Here is a 23753-nt window from a genome sequence, read left to right as displayed (position 1 = left end):
CAAGAGCAGGGTAGATTCAGATTGGACATTAGGAAGAAGTTGTTTCCGTGAGGGCAGTGAGACACTGGAACAAGTTGCCCAGAGAAGCTGTGGATGCCTTTTACCTGGAGGTGTTCAAGGCCAGGCTGGATGAGGCAACTTGGTTGAGCAGGACGCTTCTGGCAGGGGTTGGAACTGGATGCCCTTTAAGGTCCCTTCCAACCCAAGCCATTCTGTGATCCTGTGAGTGAAGCTCCCCAGGAGCTATGCTGACAGGCTGCTTGGCAGGACAGGGAGGTGTCAGTTTGCTTTGCCATCTGAGTGACACAGCAAAGAGGAGAACTCCTGCAGCAGGCAGGGAAAGGCTGGGAGATAAGGATCTGCAGAGCCACCCAAGGTAACTGTGCCAGGGCTAACACCTCAGCTAATGCTTCCTCTGGACACAGAGGAGCCAGGCAAGCATGACTCACTTGCTCTGCCTGGCAGGTAAGGCAGATGACACACTGCTGGTACCATCATCTGCATGGAGTGCTCATCAAGCTGCTTCCACACTGACCAAGGCTCTTCACTACGGGAGAAAAGGCTGCCCAGCAGGGAGCTCCTCAGCCCTCTAGTAGCAGCTGAGGTCAACAGGGAGTGAGCCTTCAGCGCTGCCGTACAAGAAAGGCTGTAAAGGAAGGGTCAAGGTGCAGTGTGAGTGAAGGAGAAAACCTCCTGTCACACACACAGAGCCAAGCTGCTGCCACAGGCCACTGCGAAGAGCCAGAGGAGGAAGGGAAAAAGGAAGTCCATCAGAGGTCAGTAAAAGACAAAGCACCACCCGGGCTCAGGGAGCCAAGAACCAGCTTGCTACATCTGCCCAGGCACACTGCCCCCAGGCTTGCTCTGATCTGCATTCTTCTCACTGAACCACACAATGTCAGGGGCTGGAAGGGACCTCCAAAGCTCATCTGGCCCAGCCCCTCTGCCACAACCCCCCTGGGTAGCCTGTTCCAGGGCTCTGTCACCCTCACAGGGAAAAAAATCCTCCCCAGGTTCACATGGAGCCTCCTCTGCCTCAACTTCTACCATTGCCCCTTGTGCTGGCACTGGGCATCACCACCCAGCAGAGCCTGGCTGCAGCCTCCTGGCACCCCTCACCTACTTAGAAACATTAACGAGCTCAGCCCTTATTCTCCTCCTCTTCAAGCTCCAAACTCCAAGCCCCAGCTCCCTCAGGCTCTCCTCATAAGCAAGGAGAGGTTCAGGCTGATGTCAGGAGGAAGTTCCTGGCAGAGAGAGTGATTGGCATTGGAATGGGCTGCCCAAGGAGGTGGTGGAGTGGCTGTGGCTGGAGGTGTTGCAGCCAAGCCTGGCTGGGGCACTTAGTGCCATGGTGTGGTTGGTTGGGCAGGGCTGGGTGCTAGGCTGGGCTGGAGGAGCTTGGAGCTCTCTTCCAACCTGTTTGATTCTGTGATTCCTCAGCCTGGTTTCCATCTCTCCTGATGCTCAGCCGCCAGAGCACAGACAAGACCCCAGCCTGGGAGGGTCCCTGCATTTCAGAAGTGACAACACTCTTTGATCCTCTAACCCTGCCTCGTAGTGCTCAGGAGGTGTTTTCCTTTCTGAAGCACTCCAGAGTGCAGAGCTCAGATGCTGCTAACAGCCCAGACCTGTGGGCCTCAGCCCTGCCTGCTAACAGAGAGCTTAGAGCTCAGCAACGTGCACACAGGGCTGGGACTGCCTCTCTCCAGGGCACCACTTCAGAGCTGCCTTCACAGCAGCTGTGCTGGATCCTCCTCAGCGTGCAGCACTCCTCTGTGTGACTCCTGCTTCCTCACCAGGCACTGACAGCTTCTGTCCTGCCCTCTGCTTGCACACAAGTGCAGCAGATTCTCCCCAGCCTCATCTTTTCTGCTCCCTGCCTACCTTCACTTCCCTGCAGCCTCATCAACGTTAACCATCAGTGACCTCAAGCATTAAATCCAACCTTTCCCTTCCTGTGAAGCCCTCCAGCAGCCCAGAAGCATCCTCAGGCCCTCACAAAGCTCACCCCTTTACTTGCCATGCCATTCTGTCCAACATACTCAGAAATACTCTCTCCAGACCTCCAGCTGGTGCTGAGCACAGCCCTGGGAACATTACAGAGAATGCTGCTGTGGAGGTTTGGGGCTGCAGTTCTCTGCCCAACTGCCTGCACCCTTCCTGCTGAACCTCTCCCAACCTTTTCCTGTGCTTTGCACCCACCTGACTGCCACTGTACCAATGCTTCACAGAACCACAGAATGCACTGGGTTGGGAGGGACCCTCAAAGGCCACCTGGCCCAACCTCCCTGCAGCCAGCAGAGCCATCTCCAACCAGATCAGGTTGCTCAGGGCCCTGTCAAGTTTGACCTCGAGCATCTCCATGGATGGGAGCTTCACCACATCTTTGCTAGGCCAGCTGTCCCAGTGCTCCACCACCCTCACTGGGCACAGCTTCCTCCTGATGTCCAACCTAAATCCACCCTGTTGCAGCTCAAAGCCATTGTGCCTTGTCCTGGCACTCCCAGCCCTTGGCAGAAGTCCCTCCCCAGCTCTCCTGAAGCCTCCTTCAGCTATTTGCATGCCACTGTAAGGTCTCCCTGCAGCCTTCTCTCCTCCAGGCTCAACAGCCCCAACTCTCCCAGCCTGCCACAGAATCACAGAATGGCTTAGGTTGGAAAGGACCTCAAGGCTCATCCAGTTCCAGCCCCTGCCATGGGCAGGGACACCTCCCACTAGAACAGGTCACTCAAGGCCTCATCCAGCCTGGTCCTAAACATCTCCAGGGAGGTTGTGGAGCACAGAAGCACCCAATGTGATCTTTGATCACATTGGGTGCTTCTGTGCTCCACAACCTCCCTGGGCAACCTGTGCCAGTGTCTCACCAGAGGAGGTTCTCCAGCCCTCTGATCACCTTCATGGCCTCCTCTGGTCCTGCTCCAGCAGCTCCATGTCCTTGTGCTGGTGGCACCACAGCTGGACACAGAATTTGTGGTGAGGCCCCAGCAGAGCAGAGAGGGGCAGAATCCTCTCCCTCGACCTGCTGGTCCCACTGCTTTTGGTGCAGCCCTGGCTGTGATTGACTTTCTGACCAAGAAACCTGACTCACTACCTGCTTCCTCCAGGTATGAACTGAAAGAGTCAGGAACAATCCTGTTAAAAAGCAGCAACTTCTAACTCTATCCCACAAAGCTCATCAGGAGACTTCCTGCCCTGTCTGAGGTTCCAGTATCACAGAATGGCCTGGGTTGGAAGGAACCTCCAAAGCTCACCCAGCCCCAAACCCCTGCACTCAGCAGGGACATCCTCCACTAGAGCAGGCTGCCCACAGCCCTGTCCAGCCTGACCTGGAATACCTCCAGGGCTGGGGCCACAACCACCTCCCTAGGAAACCTGTTGCAGCATTGCAGCAGCCTCCTGGTGCAGAACTTGCTCCTCACATCCAGCCTAAATGAAGAGGATCTCAACTCTGCCACATGTGATGTTAACTCTACAACAAGTTGCAGCCCATTTCACCAAGTCCCTCCACAGCACAGGTCTAAGACCCACGAGCAGGACTGCTCCCCAGATCCCCTGAGCTCCTCCGCAGCCAGTTCCATTGCCTGTCAGGCAGGTTTTACATCTTGATCTTTTTCTTCTGAACATTCACCTCAGGTCTCATTTTGGGGAGAACTGAGCTAAAGTCTGATGCAACAAAAGGAAGTCTTTGATGCTGTACCCAGGAGGGTGCAGAGAGGCTGCCCCAGGAGCTGTGCCCTACCTGCTTGCGGACGTACTCCACGAGCAGCTCCAGGTGCCGAGGGTCCTCACAGTTCTTGTTAAAGAGGTTCCTCCAGAGAGCTGCTGCCAGGACGTGGTCATCAGACAGGATTCCCTAAGGGAAGAACAGAGGGAGATGAAACACTGCCCGTGGAGAGGCTCAGAGCAGAAGACATCCACACTACCCAGCAGCAGGCCTGAGGATGGCACTGAGCTGCGTGGCGCAGCTGGCACTCTGGGAGGGAGGGATCCATCCAGAGGGACCTGGGCAGCAGTGAGAGCTGTGCCCATACCATCCCCATGCAGTTCAACAACACCGAGTGCAAGGTTCCTGCACCTGGGTCAGGGCAAATCCAAGCACAGCTCCAGGCTGGGTGAGCAGTGGCTGAGAGCAGTGCTGAGGAGAAGGCCTTGGGGGGGTCAGGTGGTGCCAGAGTGCCCAGGAGCCAGCACTGGTGGCTGCAGCCCAGAGCCAGCTGTGTGCTGGCTGCAGCCAGAGCAGGGAGAGCAGCAGCACAGGGAGGGGATTCTGCCCCTCCAGTCTGCTCTGCTCAGCCCTCACCTGCACCACTGCCTCCAGCTCTGGGAACACAGCACAAGGAGGACCTGGAGCTGCTGCAGAGGCTCCAGGGGAGGCCAGCAAGAGGAGCAGAGGCTGCAGAAGCTGTGCTGTGGGGCCAGGCTGGGAGAGTTGGGGCTGTGCAGCCTGGAGGAGAGAAGGCTGCAGGGAGAGCTGAGAGCAGCCTTGCAGTGCCTGGAGGGGCTGCAGGAGAGCTGGGGAGGGACTCTGGACAAGGGCTGGCAGTGGCAGGCTGAGGGCCAATGGCTTTGAGCTGGGAGAGGGGAGAGGGAGAGTGGAGCTGGGGAAGAGATGGTTGAGAGTGAGGGTGGGGAGAGACTGGCACAGGCTGCCCAGGGAGGTTATGGATGTCCCCTGCCTGTTCAGGGCCAGGCTGGCTGAGGGTGCTGGTAGGAGGTGTCCCTGCCCATGGCAGGGGGTTGGAGCTGGAGGAGCTTTAGGGTCCCTTCCAACCCAAGCCATGCTGTGGCTCTGTGGTTCCACAATGGAACAATTCCCCACAGACCCATGGCAAACACTTCCCATCTGCAGCACTCTGCTCACAAACTGCTCTGCTCCTCGTACCTCATCGTACCCAAAGAGAGCTGCGTAGAAATTCTCTACCATGCTTCTCATATCTTCCTTGAGAGCAACAGAGTTCATCTGCAAAAGAAAAAGCAAACCATTAGTGCAGGCTTTAAGGAGGAGATGCTGAGAAAACAGCAGTTTCACTCTGAGGAGGCAAGGCAGAAACAGCCTTGGCTGCCCTGGGTTAGGATTCACAGAGTCACAGCAGGGGCTGGGCTGGAGGGCACCTCCCAGGCTCACCCAGTCCAAGCTCCTGCACTCAGCAGGGACATCCTCCACTAGAGCAGGTTGCCCACAGCCCTGTCCTTCAGTACCTCCAGGGATGGATGTGCTAGTTTGAGGCTAGCTGGGATGTTTTGGTGAGATGAATGATGCCAGGCTGTGAACAGGAGCCAGTGCTGGTGGCTGCTGCACTCAGAGGCTTGCTGGGATGGATAAAACAGGAACACAAAGCACAGCTCACACAGTGGCAGTGGCTCTCTGCCACAGCTGCTGCCTGCACTTGTCCCCCTGGCCTGCTGTCTGTAACCAATCCTTCTGCTTCCTAACCCCCCCATGCTGATCCTCCAAGCTCACATAAGGCAAACCCTGGGATAAGGTAGAGGGGTGGGAAGGAGGTGGAAGGGTGGTTGGGAGCCCCTGCTGGGGGCCCTGGTTTCTGGGAGGGCTGCTGTGTCTCTGTATCACCTTTACCTTGTCTCTGTCTGTCTGTAGCTGTAACTATTGGCACTGTCTGCTTGGATCTTGTGCTAAGCTGTGCATAGAAAGCTTCAGCCCTCAACCTCCAGCCCAGCTGAGTCTAGTCTGGATGATTTCATAACCATCACAACGGACCTCAAGCACCTCCCTGGGCAACCTGTTGCAGTGCTGCAGCAGCCTCCTGGGGCAGAACTTGTTCCTCACATCCAATCTCCATCTGCTCTGCTCTGCTTTGCAGCCATTGCCCTCGTCCTGTCCCTGCAGCCCTTTGGGCTCAGTCTCTCTGCAGCCTGCTTGCAGCCCCTTCAGGCACTGGTAGGTCACACTGAGGTCTCCCAGGAGTCTTCTCTCCAGGCTGCACACCTCCAGCTCCCTCAGCCTGTCCCTGCAGCAGAGCTGCTCCAACCCCTGAGCATTTCTGTGGCCTCCTCTGGATCCTCTCCATCAGGTCCAGGTCCTTCCTGTATTGAGGGCTCCAGAGCTGTCCCAGCCCTGCAGCTGAGCTCTCCCCAGAGCAGAGCAGAGCAGAGGGGCAGGATCTCCTCTCCATCTCTGCCCACACTGCTCTGGATGCAGCCCAGGCTGCCCTTGGCCTTCTGTGCTGCAGTCTCACACTGCCTGCTCCTGTCCAGCTTCTCCCCCACCAGCACCCCCAAGCCCTTCTCCTCAGGGCTGCTTTCCATCCCCTCCTGCCCCAACCTGCACTGGCAGTGAGGACTGCTGTGGCCCAGGTGCAGATCCCTGCCCTTGCTCTTGCTGCCTCTCCTTCAGGTGTCCATGAGGATGGCAGTGCAGTCAGAGAGTGCAGGACAGCACCGAAGGCAGCTCTGACCTGCAGGCAGTGGCAGAGGGGTTTGAAGGCAGTGGGGCAGGGCAGAGCTCAGGCAGCAGCACTGCCCCAGCTGTGCGCGCAGAGGAACAGCAGCAGGAGGAGCCCTGGCAGGGGCAGCACAGGCTAACAAACCGAGGCTGCTGCACGGGAGCTGCCTGCCAGCGTTCCCAGCCCTTCCTTCATCCTCACAGGAGCCTTTTTTCCAGAGGCTGAGACTGTATGGCCGTGAAAGTGCTGCAGTGCTGAGGCCGAGGCCCCATGCCCACCACTGCTCTTCCCTCTCCATTCTGACTTCCTCCTGCAGGAGCTGCACAAATTCTCTTTCACAGAAGCACAGAGCCACAGCAGCTCAGGGGCTGGAAGGGACCTCCACAGCTCCTCCAGTCCAAACCCTCTGCCAGAGCAGGGTCACCTGCACCAGATCCCACAGGAACACATCCAGGTGGGTTTTGAGTATCTCCAGAGAGGAGGATTCCACACCCCCCTGGGCAGCCTGCTCCAGGGCTCTGTCATCCTCAGTTCACATGGAACCTGCTATGCCTCAGCTTCCATCCCTTTCCCCTTGTCCTGTCACTGGGCATCACCAAGAAGCACCTGGCTCCAGCCTCCTGGCACTCACAGCACCTCGCCAGGGGCTCAGACTATGACTGAGCTTCTGCAAGAGCTCCTGAAGCTCCAAGCTTCTTCTCCCTCTGCTTCAGCTGTGCATCAGGGCAAGCCTGACTGATTTCTCACTCAATGGCACAGCTGCAGGCTTGGCCTCAGCCACCACATTGCCTTGCAAAACTGAGCCCATGTGAGAATCAGAGAATCACTGAATCAAACAGCTTGGAAGAGAGCTCCAAGCTCAGCCAGCCCAACCTAGCACCCAGCCCTGCCCAACCAACCAGACCATGGCACTAAGTGCCCCAGCCAGGCTTGGCTGCAGCACCACCAGCCACGGCCACTCCACCAGAGGTCTTCCCTTGCTCATTATGCAGCAGCTTTGCTACCAAGATAGGAGTCAGCTTTTGCCTTGCTGGGTTAGCAAAGCTCCACCTCCAGCACTGCTCCTCTCAACCACTGCCTTCAAGCCTTCATGGCAATGCACACACAGCAAGCCCAAGGACAACTCACACAATCACAGATGGTCAGGGCTGGGTGGGACCCCAAGGACCATCCAGCTCCAAGCCCCTGCCATGGGCAGGGACACCTCACACTACATCAGGCTGCCCACAGCCACAGCCAGCCTGGCCTTAAACACCTCCAGGGGTGAGGCCTCCACCACCTCCCTGGGCAACCTGTCCCAGTCTCTCAGCACCCTCATGCTGAGGAACTTCTTCCTAATGCCTAAACATCCAATCTGAACCTACCCACTTCTAGTTCTGCTCCATTCCCCCCACTCCTATCCCTGCCTGACAGCCTCAGAAGTCCCTCCCCAGCTTTCCTGCAGCCCCCTTCAGACACTGCAAGGCCACAGTAAGGTCTGCTTGGAGCCTTCTCCTCTGCAGCCTGCACAGCCCCAACTCTCTCAGCCTGTCCCCACAGCAGAGCAGCTCCAGCCCTCTGCTCATCCTCCTGGCCCTGCTCTGGACACCTTCCAGCACCTCCAGACCTTTCCTGTCCCAGGGGCTCCAGAGCTGGGCACAGTGCTCCAGGTGGGGTCTGAGCAGAGCACAGCAGAGGGGCAGAATCCCCTCCCTCTCCCTGCTGCCCACACTGCTCCTGCTGCAGCCCAGGTCTGGTTGCTCTCTGGGCTGCAAGTGCACACTGCTGGCTCCTGCTGAGCTTCTCCTCCACCAGCAGTCCCAAGTCCTTCTCTTCAGTGCTGCTCTCAAGCCAGGCACTGCCCAGCCTCTCTGTGTAGCTCAGCTCAAGTTACTCTCCCTGTGCAAAACAAAAGCTCTGACACCTCTGTTAAAGACTCAGCCTGGTCCTCAGATACTGGAAGGCCACAATAAGGTCTCCTCAGAGCCTTCTCTGCTCCATACAGCACAACCCCAACTCCCTCAGCCTGTCCTTTGGATACTGAAAGGTCACAACAAGGTCTCCTTAAAACCTCCTCTGCTCCAGACTGCACAACCCCAACTCCCTCAGCCTGTCCTTTGGATATTGAAAGGTCACAATAATGTCTCCTCAGAGCCTTCTCTGCTCCAGACTGCACAACCCCAACTCCCTCAGCCTGTCCTTTGGATACTGAAAGGTCACAACAAGGTCTCCTTAAAACCTCCTCTGCTCCTGACTGCACAACCCCAACTCCCTCAGCCTGTCCTTTGGATACTGAAAGGTCACAACAAGGTCTCCTTAAAACCTCCTCTGCTCCAGACTGCACAACCCCAACTCCCTCAGCCTGTCCTTTGGATACTGAAAGGTCACAACAAGGTCTCCTTAAAACCTTCTCTGCTCCAGACTGCACAACCCCAACTCCCTCAGCCTGTCCTTTGGATACTGAAAGGTCACAACAAGGTCTCCTTAAAACCTTCTCTGCTCCAGACTGCACAACCCCAACTCCCTCAGCCTGTCCTTTGGATACTGGAAGGCCACAACAAGGTCTCCTCAGAGCCTTCTCCTCCCCTTTCATGTCAGTTACTGTGAGTTTTCCATGCCTATAAGCTATTAAAATCCACACAGATGCTTTATAAGCTACCATGATTCAGAGCCTGCTTATTGCTGACTGTGAAATAAAAAGGAGGGGGGAGGGGGTAGGAAACCACCTCCTAAACAGAAAAAAAAAGAGAAATCAGAGAGCAAAATGATGACTGCAACTTCTGTAATGACTTAATTAACTTTTTATTGAGTACATAAACTATGATGTCATTTCTAGGCAGCCATGCTCAGTGCATGGCAGAGATGCTGGGGCTGGGGGGGGGGGAGTTATTTTTCCTCCTCTCCCTCCTCTCCCCCCCCCCCCCCCCCCCCCTCCCCTTCAGTAGAACATAACTCCTAAACAAGCTGCACTTCTGCAGCTCTAATAAGGGGGAGCAGGTCTCATGTAACACACTCCATAAATTATCCTTTTCCATTTTAAACCAAACAAATTCCAGGAGTTATTATAGATTTGCCACGCACTTTTTTATGGCACCATAAAAATGTTACCTCGAGGATTACTTAACACATGCTCCAAATGTTACAGCAGGCAACTGCAAGGGGCAAAGCAAACAAAACAGTCCCCTTACAGAGACAGGTCCTGGGCTGGACAATCCCCCCCCAGGGAAGCAGCTTTCGGTGCTGAAACCAAAGAGCAGCAGCTTGAAGTGAGCAAGAAAGAGAGTGGAGGAGGAGGTGACCAAGTTAGACAATAAGGACACCTTAAAGGGACAGCTGAGAACTCAAAGCCTGCTTCTGGGGCTGCAGCAGTGTCTTAGGTAGTGCCACTTGGGGCTCTGGCCAGGCTGCTCTAGGGCAGGGTGTCCCTGGGCATGGCAGTGGGGTTGGGACTGGCTGCTCCTTGTGGTCCCTTCCAACCCTGCCTGGTTCTGTGACTCTGCAGTACACAAGCAGCAGAAATGGTGTAGGACAAAGACTCCTTCCTTATGAAACAAGCCATGGGAGTAAACCCAAGCAGGGCTTGCTGGAAATGGCCTCTTTTTAAGCTTGTACATGTTCTGGCCACGGCTGAGTTTCACCCAAACACAGACTGGCAGGGGTTGGAAGGCACCTCTGGAGGTCATCCAGACCAACCCCTGCCAGAGCAGCATCACTCAGTAACACATCCAGGTGGGGCTTGCAGCCTCCAGAGAAGGAGACTCCACAGCCTCTCTGGGCAGCCTGCTCCAGGGCTCCTGAATCCTCACACCAAAGAAGTTTCTCCTCATGCTGAGGCAGCACCTCCTGTGCTCCACTTTGTGCCCATTGCCTCTTGTCCTGTCCCAGGACACCACTGAGCCTCTCCCCTTCTTCTTGACCCCCAGCCCCCAGATATTTACAGACATTGATCCCCTCTCAGCCTTCTCTTCTCCAGCTCATGGTCTGGCTGCTTACAGCCCTGCTGACTCTCCCAAGAGCCTGCCAGGCAATCCCCAGAGGAGAAGTGCTGGTGAGGAGGGCAGAAAGCACCAACCCCTGGAGCTCTTGTAGAGGCTTTGCCTGCTCTGGAGCAAGCCACTGCAGAGGTAGCACCAGAAGAGACTGCCACCCCCCCAGACCCAGCTGGCACACAGAACCAGCTGAGTTCCAAACAGGCAACACATTTCTGCTGCAGCTCTCACAGGGACAAGACCTTTTCAAACAAGGCAATGCAGAGCTCCCTCCCTTCCTGCCACAAGTCACAAACTGTCACTGAGAGGCTTCAAGAGCCAAAATGCTGCCTGTGGGACAACTGCAGCTCAGGGCTGCTCCATTCCCACTGCTGCACTGCAGGAGACCTCATCTGCACCTCAACAAGGTCAGTGTGCATCCCATCATTTCTATCCTGGCCTGCTCCTGAGGAGCAGTGTGGGCAGCAGGACAAGGGAGGTTCTTCTGCCCCTGTGCTCAGCACTGCTCAGGACACCCCTGCAGTGCTGTGTCCAGTTCTGGGCTCCTCCATTGCAGAGAGATGCTGAGGTGCTGGAAGGTGTTTGGAGAAGGGCAGCAAGGCTGGGGAGGGGCCTGGAGCACAGCCCTGTGAGGAGAGGCTGAGGGAGCTGGGGGGGTGCAGCCTGCAGCAGAGGAGGCTCAGGGCAGAGCTCATTGCTGCCTGCAGCTGCCTGCAGGGAGGCTGTAGCCAGGTGGGGTTGGGCTCTGCTGCCAGGCAGCCAGCACCAGAAGAAGGGGACACAGCCTCAAGCTGTGCCAGGGCAGGTCTAGGCTGGATGTTGTTAGGAAGTTGCTGGCAGAGAGAGTGATTGGCACTGGAATAGGCTGCCCAGGGAGGTGGTGGAGTGGCCGTGGCTGGAGGTGTTTAAAAGGAGGCTGCTGGAGGCACTTGGTGCCAGGGGTTAGTTAATTAGGAGGTGCTGAGTGATAGGTTGAGTCTCAAAGGCCTTTTCCAACCTGGCTAATTCTGTGGTACAACAGCCAAGTGCTGAGATTCTCTGCTCTATCAGATCACAGAGTGGCAGGGGTTGGAAGGGATCTCTGGAGATCATCAGTCCAACCCCCTGCCAGGGCAGGGTCACCCAGGGCAGGGCACACAGGAACACATCCACAGGGGTTTGGAGGTCTCCAGAGATGGAGACTCCACAGCCTCTCTGGGCAGCCTGCTCCAGGCTCCAGCACCCTCACAGGGACAAAGTTTCCCCTCCTGTTCCTGTGGCACCTCCTCTGCTCCAGCTGGCACCCAGTGCCCCTTGTGCTGCCCTTGCCCATCCATGAGCAGAGCCTGGCTCTGCCCTGCACATCTTTAGCACAGCACTGAGCAGCTCCTCTGCTCCAGCTAAAGGACCTTGGGCAGCTGCCTCAGCCTGGCCTCACAGGGGGTGTTCCAGCTGACCCTCACAGCATCCACCCCCTGTTAGGCTTTGGGACTCTAAGGGTTTCCAGGAGGGGCACACCTGCTGCAGATGAGAGGAAACACCTGATGGGGGCAGAGGTTTTGAAGGGAAAGCTGCTCTAGCCCAGAGTGCCAGGCTGGAAGGGACCCCAGGGATCAGCTGCCCCAAGCTCTCCAGGTGCCAGCAGAGCTGCCAGGAGCTGCCCCAGCACCCTGCCAAGCTGAGCCTCCCAACTGCCCAGTGCAGGGCACTGCACTGCTGCCCCTGGCAGGTGATCCCAGTGCCTGCCTGTGCTGATGGGAAACATTTCCTGCTGCAGTGCAATGGGAATGTCCCCAGCAGCAGCTTGTCCCCAGCAGCCCTTGTCCTTCCCATGGCACTGCTTGTCCTAAGGGAGTCTCCATCCTGCTGGGAGCCTCCCTGCATGGCCTGGTCCATGCTATACAAAAGCTGCTCTAGGAGGAGCCCATGTTAAGCCCTTTGCTGGCCTGAGCCCGTTGGTTTGCAGTGAATCTCCTCCCAGTCCCCACCCCCACGCGTGGGTCCAGCCAGGCGATGTGCTCTGATGTGCTCTGCCTGCTGAGGGATGCAGCTGAGAGGAGCAGCCAGAAGCAGCTGAAGGTGCAGCCCTGCGGAGCAGGATCACCAAACCCCCTTCCTGTGAGCCCACAGCCAAGGCCAGGGCAGACACAGCTGTGCTGCCCAGGGGCCAGCTCCTGAAAGCACTGCAGCAGGAGGCTCCTTCCGCTATCACTCTTGCCAGCAGCTGTTGCCCCCTCAGCTGCTGTGCCACACCAGCCCAGCCACACAAGTGTCCCTTCTGGCTTTGGAGTCCAACTGCATCTTCTGCAAGTGCTGATCACTGCATTCCATGCAGGAGTTCCTCTTCTTAGCCTGGAAGCTGTGGCTGAGCAGGGATTTGGAATGAAGGAGTTTCAGCCAGAGAATCATTAGATCAGCAATTCTGACCCTCTGACCACTGCACTCCATGGAGCTGCCTCAGTGAGCTGTCTTTGGGCACAGCTGGGAACTTGTCTCCAGAGCAGGGAGAGCAGCAGCACAGGGAGGGGATTCTGCCCCTCCAGTCTGCTCTGCTCAGCCCTCACCTGCACCACTGCCTCCAGCTCTGGGAACACAGCACAAGCAGGACCTGGAGCTGCTGGAGAGGCTCCAGAGGAGGCCAGCAAGAGGAGCAGAGGCTGCAGAAGCTGTGCTGTGGGGCCAGGCTGGGAGAGTTGGGGCTGTGCAGCCTGGAGGAGAGAAGGCTGCAGGGAGAGCTGAGAGCAGCCTTGCAGTGCCTGGAGGGGCTCCAGGAGGACTTTGGGCAAGGGCTGGCAGTGGCAGGCTGAGGGCCAATGGCTTTGAGCTGGGAGAGGGGAGAGGGAGAGTGGAGCTGGGGAAGAGATTGTTGAGAGTGAGGCTGGGGAGACACTGGCACAGGCTGAGGATGGTGAGACACTGGCACAGGTTGCCCAGGGAGGCTGTGGAGCACAGAAGCACCCAATGTGACCTTTGATCACATTGGGTGCTTCTGTGCTCCACAACCTCCCTGGAGGTGTTCAGGACCAGGCTGGATGAGGCCTTGGGTGACCTGTTCTAGTGGGAGCTGTCCCTGCCTATGGTAGGGGGTTGGAACTGGCTGAGCTTTGAGCTCCCTTCCAACCTAAATCACTCTGTGGCTCTATGATTGCTGTAAGCCAGCCATGGCCAGGCAAGCAGCAGAAGAGCCAAGCAAGGCAGCAGTACTGCTGCCTCCTCAGAGAGATGATCCATCAGTGCCTATGGGCCCATACAGCATCTCTGGCACCTCTAAGACAGCATGAAGACCCTAGCAGCCTGTGCTAGGGGACTCAACACAAGCTTTCCTCACCCCTCCTCCCTTCTCATGCTCTCCTTTCTATTGGGAATAGTCCTGGAGCCCAGAGAGGACCACAGTGCGCTAGAGCCATGCCAAGGCTTTCCTACAGGTAGGCTCTCCAAGCATTTCACAGTATCACAGTACCACAGTATCATCAGGGTTGGAAGAGACCTCACAGATCATCAAGTCCAACCCTTTAGCACAGAGCTCAAGGCCAGACCATGGCACCAAGTGCCACGTCCAGTCCTGCCTTGAACAGCTCCAGGGACGGCGACTCCACCACCTCCCCGGGCAGCCCATTCCAGTGTCCAATGACTCTCTCAGGGAAGAACTTTCTCCTCACCTCCAGCCTAAATCTCCCCTGGCACAGCCTGAGGCTGTGTCCTCTTGTTCTGGTGCTGGCCACCTGAGAGAAGAGAGCAACCTCCTCCTGGCCACAACCACCCCTCAGGTAGTTGCAGACAGCAATAAGGTCTGCCCTGAGCCTCCTCTTCTCCAGGCTAACCAATCCCAGCTCCCTCAGCCTCTCCTCGTAGGGCTGTGCTCAAGGCCTCTCCCCAGCCTCGTTGCCCTTCTCTGGACACGCTCAAGCATCTCAATGTCCCTCCTAAACTGGGGGGCCCAGAACTGAACACAGCACTCAAGGTGTGGTCTAACCAGTGCAGAGTACAGGGGCAGAATGACCTCCCTGCTCCTGCTGGCCACACCATTCCTGATGCAGGCCAGGATGCCACTGGCTCTCTTGGCCACCTGGGCACACTGCTGGCTCATGTTCAGGTGGGTATCAATCAGCACCCCCAGATCCCTCTCTGTCTGGCTGCTCTCAGCCTCTCCAACCCCAGCCTGTATCTCTGCATGGGGTTGCTGTGGCCAAAGTGCAGCACCCTGCACTTGGAGCTATTGAAGCCATCACCTTGGACTCTGCCCATCTGTGCAGGTGGTCAAGGTCCTGCTGCAGAGCCCTTCTGCCCTCCAACCCAGCCACATCTGCCCCCAGCTTGGTGTCATCTGCACACTTGCTGATGACTGACTCCATGCCCTCATCCAGATCATCTATGAAGATGTTACAGAGGATGGGGCCCAGCACTGATCCCTGAGGGACACCACTAGTGCCAGCTGCCAGCTGGATGTGGCACCATTCACCACCACTCTCTGGGCTCAGCCCTCCAGCCAGTTCCTAACCCAGCACAGAGTGTTGCCATGCAAACCATGGGCTGACAGCTTAGCCAGCAGTTTGCTGTGGGGGACAGTGTCAAAGGCCTTGCTGAAGTCCAGACAGAGCACATGCATTTGCTGCCCTTCTGCTAAAGGACATTAACTGGGGAAAGCTGCAGACAATCCTTTTGCTCCCTGCACTAACATAACCATTCCTTGTGAAGCCAGAGACTCACTAAGCTTGGCAAAGCCCTCTAAGACCATCAAAAGTCCAAGCCATGACCACTGGACCACGTCCCACAGTGCCACACATCAGTATCTCTGCAGCAAGGGGCCCAGGAGCTCAGTTCCTCCAGGCAGCCTCAGAGAAACAAAGACACTGCAGCAAGTTCTTCTCCAACCTCCACTTTCTGAGTATTTATTAACCCCTCTGTTCCTTCACCTGAAAAACCCCAGCTCCTGGCCTGTAATTGCCTGCAGCTGTCAGTGCCCACAGCCTTTACAGGCTGACTTTGCTGCTGAACTCTCTTATTAAGAGCCAGTCGTTTTGTAAGGCCCTCCAGAAGAGAACTAAGCTCAGACAGTGCTCCTTAAACCTTTCCTGGAGGATCAGTGCCAAGCTCCTTCACTGCTGACTGACCCCAGCCAACAGCCAAGTGCCAGACTGCCTCACAGCTGCTTCCTGCCCAGCTCCCCAGGGCACAAACCAGCATGTCCATGGAAGGAGACTTGTGCATGCTCTGCCACCTCCATGACAACTAGAGGATCCCAGATCCCAGGATGTCAGGGGCTGGAAGGGGCCTCTGGAGATCTGCCAGCCCAGCCCCTGCCAGAGCAGCAGCAGAGAATCCAGCACAGGGCACTCAGGAACACATCCAGACAGGGCTGGGAAGGCTCCAGAGGAGGAGACTCCACAACCTCTCTGGGCAGCCTGTGCCAGGGCTCTGGGACCCTTCCAGCCAAGAAGTTCTTCCTCATGCTGAGCTGCAACCTCCTGTGCTGCAGTTTCCCTCCCTTGCCCTTGTCCTGTGGCAGGGCACAGGTGAGCAGAGGCTGTCCCTGTGCCTCCCTTCCTGCCCCCCAGCCCTCAGCTACCTACAGACATTGCTCAGGTCCCCTCTCAGCCTCTCCTCTGCAGACTCTCAGCCCCAGGGCTCTCAGCCTCTCCTCCTCAGGCAGTACTGCAGTCCCTGCAGCATCCCTTGGGCTCTCTCCAGCAGATCCCTGTCCCTCCTGGACTGGGGAGCCCAGAGCTGGATGCAACATTCCAGGTGAGGCCTCAGCAAGCCAGAGTGGAGTGGGGAGGAGAACCTCTCTGGATCTGCTGGACACACTCTTCTTAGTGCACCCCAAGACCCCATTGCCCTTCTTGGCCACAAGGGCACACTGGAGAACATTAATTGCATGTCCTATTAAGTGCATAATCACCATCAGCATCCTCAGAGCAAGTCACAGATCTTGGGAGAAGAGGCCAAGCCTGGGCTCACTCCAATCTCTTTTATGGTAACTGCAGATGTGGTCTGAGACAAACCTCAGAACCTGTCAGGAGCAGTCAGACACAGGGCAGACAGGCCTGGATTAAGCCCAGGGTCCAGCTGAGGAGGTCTCTTGCCTTCAGCAGCAGCCAGCTAACACTGAAAGCCTTCCTCTAAGCATTCTCCCAACCAGCTTCAGCTTGGGACAATTCTCAGGCCTCGAGATTTGTTTCTATAGGAACCTTGAAAAGGTCTCCTTGCCAAGCAACTCATCCACTAAGCTTTCTGCATGCACACCATGCCTCAGCCAGAAGAGCCCTGGATGCCCAGGAGCCAGCAAGGTGTGCTCGTGGCCCAGGAGGCCAAAGGCATCTTGGGGTGCAGTAAGAGGAGTGTGGGCAGCAGGCTGGGGGAAGTTCTCCTCCCTTCTGCTCTGCCCTGGTGAGACAACACCTGGAGTGTTGTGTCCAGTTCTGGGCTTCCCTGTTCACAAAACAAAGGGGACTTGCTGGAGAGGGGACTGCAGAGGGCTGCAGAGAGGCTGAGGGGACTGGAACAGCTCTGCTGGGGAAGGACTGAGAGCATTGGGGCTGCTTAGCCTGGAGAGGAGCAGTCTTGAGGGGAGCTCAGCAGGGCTCAGCAACACTCACAGGGTGGATGCCAGGAGGGTGGCACCAGGCTTTGCTCAGTGGTGCCCATGGACAGGGCAAGGGGCAGTGGGCACAGACTGGAACATCAGAAGCTCCATCCAGAGATAAGGAACAACTTCTTTGGTGTGAGGGTGCTGGAGGCCTGGAGCAGGCCGCCCAGAGAGGCTGTGGAGTCTCCACCTCTGCAGGCATCCCAACCCCACCTGGACCTGTTCCTCTGTAACCAACCCCTACTACACTGTGATACTATCCATGACCACAGAACGGCTCAGGGTGGAAAGGACCTCAGAGCTCATCTACTCCAACCTCACCACCACAGCCAGGGACTCCTCTCAACTAGACTTGGCTGCTCAACCTGTCCTTGAATACTCTCAGGGAGGGGACATCCACAGCCTCCCAGGGCAACCTGTTCCAGAGTCTCACTACACTCATACTAAAGAGCTTCTTCCTCAGATCCAGTGAAACCCTGCTCTCCTCATAGCCTCTGCTGGACTCCACCAGCAGCTCACAGAATCATAGAATGAAGCAGGCTGGAAGAGAGCTCCAAGCTCATCCAGTCCAACCTAGCACCCAGCCCTATCCAGTCACCCAGACCATGGCACCAAGTGCCCCAGCCAGGCTTGGCTTCAACACCTCCAGCCAGGGCCACTCCACCACCTCCCTGGGCAGCCCATTCCAATGCCAATCACTCTCTCTGCCAGCAACTTCCTAACAACATCCAGCCTAGACCTGCCCTGGCACAGCTTGAGCCTCTGTCCCCTTCTTCTGTCCCTGGCTGCCTGGCAGCAGAGCCCAACCCCACCTGGCTACAGCCTCCCTGCAGGCAGCTGCAGGCAGCAATCAGCTCTGCCCTGAGCCTCCTCTGCTGCAGGCTGCACCCCCCCAGCTCCCTCAGCCTCTCCTCACAGGGCTCTGCTCCAGGCCCCTCCCCAGCCTTGCTGCCCTTCTCCAAACACCTTCCAGCACCTCAACAGCTCTCTTGAATCGAGGGGCCCAGAACTGGACACAGCACTTCAGGGGTGGCCTGAGCAGTGCTGAGCACAGGGGCAGAAGAACCTCCCTTGTCCTGCTGCCCACACTGCTCCTGAGCCAGCCCAGGATGCCATTGGCTCTGCTGCCCACCTGGGCACTGCTGCCTCATGTTCACGTCCCTGTCTCTTGAACTGGGGAGCCCAGATCTGGCTGCGTGCAGATGTGGTCTCGCCAGGGCAGAGCAGAGTAGAAGAACCTCCCTAGCCCTACTGGCCACACTTTTCTTAATGCACTTCAGGATGTCACTGCTCCTCTTGGCCACAAGGGCACATTGCTGGCCACCAGCACTGCAAGGGGAGCCTTTTTCTGCCATAAATTCAGTGTCCCCACAACGAAAATGCTGCAGAGATTTGGTACCTTTTCATCTCAGAACTCACTTCTTAAAACCAGAGAACACACAGAAGAGAGCAAGGTGAGCAGAGCTGCGAGGAACCACTCCTCATAGTCAGGAAGAAATCAGGAGGAAGATGATGGAGAAGTAAGAGCAGCAAGCAGCTAACAGCAGCGAGCAGCTAACAGTGGTAAGTACCTAACAACAGAGAGCAGCTAACAGCAGCGAGCAGCTAACAAGCAGCAAGCAGCTAAGAGCAGCAAGTAGCTAACAACAGCGAGCAGCTAACAGCAGCAAGCAGCTAACAAGCAGGAAGCAGCTAACAGTAGTAAGCAGCTAACAGCAGCAAGCAGCCAACAGCAGTAAGCAGCTAACAGCAGCAAGTAGCTAACACCAGTAAGTACCTAGTAAGCAGCAAGCAGCTAACAAGCAGCAAGCAGCTAACAGTAGTAAGCAGCTAACAGCAGCGAGCAGCTAACAGCAGCAAGCAGCTAACAGCAGCAAGCAGCTAACAGGCAGCGAGCAGCTAACAGCAGCGAGCAGCTAACAGCAGCAAGCAGCTAACAGCAGCAAGCAGCTAACAAGCAGCGAGCAGCTAACAGCAGCGAGCAGCTAACAGTAGCAAGCATCTAACAAGCAGCAAGCAGCTAACAGCAGCGAGCAGCTAACAGTAGCAAGCATCTAACAAGCAGCAAGCAGCTAACAGCAGCGAGCAGCTAACAGCAGCGAGCATCTAACAAGCAGCGAGCAGCTAACAGCAGCAAGCAGCTAACAGCAGCGAGCAGCTAACAGCAGCAAGCAGCTAACAGCAGCAAGCAGCTAACAAGCAGTGAGCAGCTAACAGCAGCGAGCATCTAACAAGCAGCGAGCAGCTAACAGCAGCAAGCAGCTAACAGCAGCGAGCAGCTAACAGCAGCGAGCATCTAACAAGCAGCGAGCAGCTAACAGCAGCAAGCAGCTAACAGCAGCGAGCAGCTAACAGCAGCAAGCAGCTAACAGCAGCAAGCAGCTAACAAGCAGTGAGCAGCTAACAGCAGCGAGCATCTAACAAGCAGCGAGCAGCTAACAGCAGCAAGCAGCTAACAAGCAGCGAGCAGCTAACAGCAGCGAGCAGCTAACAGCAGCAAGCAGCTAACAAGCAGCTAACAGCAGCGAGCAGCTAACAAGCAGCAAGCAGCTAACAAGCATCTAACAAGCAGCGAGCAGCTAACAGCAGTGAGCATCTAACAAGCAGCAAGCAGCTAACAGCAGCAAGCAGCAAAAGCAGCAAGCAGCTAACAGCAGCGAGCAGCTAACAGCAGCAAGCAACAAAAGCAGCAAGCAGCCTAACCCTTGCTGCTGCCCCCTAAGAGTGCCAGCAGCTCTGCCCAGCGGGTGAGCAGACGCTGCCCCTGCAGCCTGGCTTGTTCCTGTTTGCTCCCTCAGCCTTCGCACCACTCCCTCAGCACAGCCCCGCTCAGACATGACCTGTTTGACACTCTCCCATCAGCTCCACGCCGGGCTGAGACTCTAATTTGCAGTCATATTGCTTTCACCTTCTCCCAATATTCTGCACCTTCTGGTTTCAATCAGAAGCTGAGCAAGCACTTTGCCCAAGCACGGCTCCTCCCCAGGGCTTCAAACACACGCTCGCCACACAACAGTTAACAGGGAAAATATTTTCTTGCCAGTATTTTAAGAGTGCAGAAGGTTCCAAATTGCTGGTAAAACAAACAATGCCAGACTGTGCAGAGCCCTGCCTGCCATGCACTCTGATGTTAACAAGAGTTCCTTTCTTACTGTAACCTTTCAGGAGCGAACAAAAATGATTGCTTTAGCCCAGCTCTGCCCCCGAAGCGAATGGCAAAGGAGGGAAGCATGAAAGCTGCATGGTGAGATGCTGAGGCTTTTCCATCTTACTTCTTGAGTGCTGTGTCCAGTTCTGGGCCCCTCAATTCAAGAAAGATGTTGAGGTGCTGGAGCATGTCCAGAGAAGGGCAACAAAGCTGGTGAGGGGCCTGGAGCACAAACCCTACGAGGAGAGGCTGAGGGAGCTGGGATTGGTTAGCCTGGAGAAGAGGAGGCTCAGGGGAGACCTTATTGCTGTCTACAACTACCTGAGGGGTGGTTGTGGCCAGGAGGAGGTTGCTCTCTTCTCTCAGGTGGCCAGCACCAGAACAAGAGGACACAGCCTCAGGCTGTGCCAGGGGAGATTTAGGCTGGAGGTGAGGAGAAAGTTCTTCCCTGAGAGAGTCATTGGACACTGGAATGGGCTGCCCGGGGAGGTGGTGGAGTCGCCGTCCCTGGAGCTGTTCAAGGCAGGACTGGACGTGGCACTTGGTGCCATGGTCTGGCCTTGAGCTCTGTGCTAAAGGGTTGGACTTGATGATCTGTGAGGTCTATTCCAACCCTGATGATACTGTGATGCTGTGATACTGTGGTACTGTGGTACTGTGAAATTCACTGAACTCCCTCTGCAGCAGCCACCAGGACCTTGCCATTGATTTATGAAGTGACAGCATCCTGGAAACTTCTTCTGAGCTTTCAAGACCCCTGAGAAAAAAAGTGTTCAGCAAACTCCTGATCCTCTTTTGTTCTTCAGACCTCAAGCTCAGTTAAAACACAAAAGCCAAACACCACTTCCTTCTCCAGCTCTGTGCATCCCAAACTGATTCCATGGCTTCCCAGCAGACTTCAGAGACCTCCTGAGTATTCCAGCAGAGCAGCTTTCCACCACAGCTGAACCAGCTGCAGTAGCTCAATGAGTACAAAACCCAAGCTCTGTTTTCAAACACTCAGTTTTGTGCCCTCTCCTCTCAGCCTCTCCAGGCACTCAAGAATTTGCTCACCTCGCTCTGACCAGGCTGAGTCTTTAACAGAGGTGTCAGAGCTTTTGTTTTGAACAGGGAGAGTAACTTGAGCTGAGCTACACAGAGAGGCTGGGCAGTGCCTGGTGTGAGAGCAGCGCTGAAGAGAAGGACTTGGGGGTGCTGGTGGAGGAAAAGCTCAGCAGGAGCCAGCAGTGTGCACTTGCAGCCCAGAGCACAGCAGGAGCAGTGTGGAGAGAGGGCAAGGGAGGGGATTCTGCCCCTCTGCTGAGACCCCATCTGGAGCACTGTGCCCAGCTCTGGAGCCCCTGGGACAGGAAAGATCTGGAGGTGCTGGTAGGGGTCCAGAGCAGGGCCAGGAGGATGAGCAGAGGGCTGGAGCTGCTCTGCTGTGGGGACAGGCTGAGAGAGTTGGGGCTGTGCAGGCTGGAGAGGAGAAGGCTCCAAGCAGACCTTACTGTGGCCTTGCAGTGTCTGAAGGGGGCTGCAGGAAAGCTGGGGAGGGACTTCTGAGGGTGTCAGGCAGGGATAGGAGTGGGGGGAATGGAGCAGAACTAGAAGTGGGTAGGTTCAGATTGGATGTTTAGGCATTAGGAAGAAGTTGTTCAGCATGAGGGTGCTGAGAGCCTGGCACAGGTTGCCCAGGGAGGTGGTGGAAGCCTCATCCCTGGAGGTGTTTAAGGCCAGGCTGGATGTGGCTGTGGGCAGCCTGCTCTGGTGTGAGGTGTCCCTGCCTATGACAGGGTGTTTGGAGCTGGATGACCCTTGAAGGCCCTTCCATCCTGCCAGTTCTGTGATGCTGTGAGCTAGAGCAAGGTTAGGAAGTTCTGCAGCTACTGTAAGGCCAAGTGGTTATTTATAACCTGCTAGTTGTGAAAGGCTGTTTCAAGGCAGAAAATTGTGGTGTTCAAGTTCACACAGAGCTAAAATCTGCTCTCAGTTGCACTGCTGTGAGCCTGGGTATTGATTCTGGTGGGGTTACTTCAGAGGTACACCAAGGTAAGTGAGAGCAAATTATGGGTGGCTGCATATGAACAGCTCCAGCTGAAAGCACAACAAAGGCTGCATTGTGCTGGGCCCAGCAGAACCAATAAACGAATTCAAAAGACACCCAAATGTGTTCCTGGGAAAAAGAGAGGGGAGGGAGGGGGGCAGGGATCTCAAGTGGTCTGGTGGGAAAACAGGAAAGCGAGATTGAGATAAATTAAACCAGGTTTGGCACGTTGGGCTCCAGAGCCCCTCCCATTCTCCCCTCTTCTGAAGCTCTGAGAACATGAATGGTTAGAAGAGGAATCTGCCCTAGCACTGAAAACACTGCAGAAGCAAAAGGCCACCACAAGACTAATCCTGTTCAAGTCAGCCTCTAACAGTTCCCAGGTCCTGGACTACAAATGCTGATAGATCTGCCTAAGGCAGCAAGTGACCTGCAGGCAGCAGGACCAGTGTGGGGCCCTGGGAAGAGCATGGGAGGGGTTGGGGCTTTGGGTGTTTGGCTTTTCAGGTTTGCCTTTGGAGGTGGTTGCTTGGTTGGGGTCTTCTGTAGGGAGGAAAGTGTCCTTTTTATTCATCTCCCATCCATCCACAGAATCACAAACATTCCAGTAGGGAATGACCTCTGGGACCCCCAAGCCCAAGCACTGACCCTGCTCTGCAAGGCTCACCCTGAGCCACAGCCCCAAGCACCACAGCCAAACACCTTTAAACACCTCCAGCCTTGGGGTCTCCACCACCTCCCTGGGCAGCCTGTGCCAGGGCCTGACCACTCTTGCTGCCAAAGGACTTCTCCTCCTGGCCAGCCTAAGCCTGCCCTGCTGCAGCTTGAGGCCATTCCCTCTTCTTCTGCCACTAAGTACCTGTGAGCAGAGCCCAGCACCAACCTCTGCACAGCCTCCTCTCAGGCAGCTGCAGGCAGTGATGAGCTCTGCCCTCAGCCTCCTCCTCCTCACACCAACCATGCCCAGCTCCCTCAGTCTCTCCTCATCAGATCTCTTCCCCAGCCCTTCCCCAGCTTCCCTGCCCTCCTCTGCACTGCCTCCAGCACCTCCACAGCTCTCTTGTACTGAGGTGCCCCAAACTGGACACAGCTGCTGAGCTGTGGCCTCATCAGAGCCCAGTGCCAGGGCACAATCCCCTCCCTGCTCCTGCTGGGCACAGCATTCCTGATCCCAGCCAGGCTGCCACTGTCGAATTCCAAGCTGAAATCCTGTTCCAGGGAACTCCAGCACCTACAAGTTGCTCAGATGAGCTCTGCAGCTGCACCAGCAATGATGTGGGCAGCAGGAGCAGGTCAGTGATTGTGCTCCTGGACTGGGCACTACTGATGCCACATCTCAAATTTGGGCTTCAGCTTTGGGCCTCTCACTCTCAGAAGGTCATTGAGGAGCTGGAGCTGATCCAGAGGAGGGCAACAAAGCTGGGGAAGGGTCTGGAGAACAGGGGTGGAGAGGAGTAGCTGAGGGAGCTGGGGGGGTTGGTGTGGAGGAGGCTAAGGCAGACCTCCTCCCTGAGGGGAGGCTGCAGTGAGCTGGGGTTGGGCTCTGCTCCCCAGGACCAGCAGAGGAAATGCCCTGAAATTGTGCCAGGGTAGGGTTAGGTTGGAGAGGAGGACAAATTCCTTGGGTGCCCAAGTGGTC

At 56.3% G+C, this 23753-nt stretch overlaps 1 protein-coding gene across 2 annotated transcripts in view; it reads right to left on the bottom strand.

The window, feature by feature from the left end:
- The window catches only part of LOC135188373 (ubiquinol-cytochrome-c reductase complex assembly factor 1), a 69932-nt gene that overhangs the window by 1821 nt on the left and 44358 nt on the right, over positions 1–23753 (bottom strand). For both annotated transcript variants that reach the window (XM_064167774.1, XM_064167775.1), the window contains 2 exons: positions 4886–4963; positions 3743–3856 (listed from right to left, as the gene is read on the bottom strand). In XM_064167774.1, coding sequence (XP_064023844.1) covers positions 3743–3856; positions 4886–4963 — 192 coding nt within the window. The remainder of the gene's footprint in view (positions 1–3742; positions 3857–4885; positions 4964–23753) is intronic.

Source organism: Pogoniulus pusillus, chromosome 29, assembly GCF_015220805.1.
Source record: "Pogoniulus pusillus isolate bPogPus1 chromosome 29, bPogPus1.pri, whole genome shotgun sequence".
Lineage (NCBI taxonomy): Eukaryota > Metazoa > Chordata > Aves > Piciformes > Lybiidae > Pogoniulus > Pogoniulus pusillus.
This window is presented reverse-complemented; position numbering and strand designations above follow the sequence as displayed.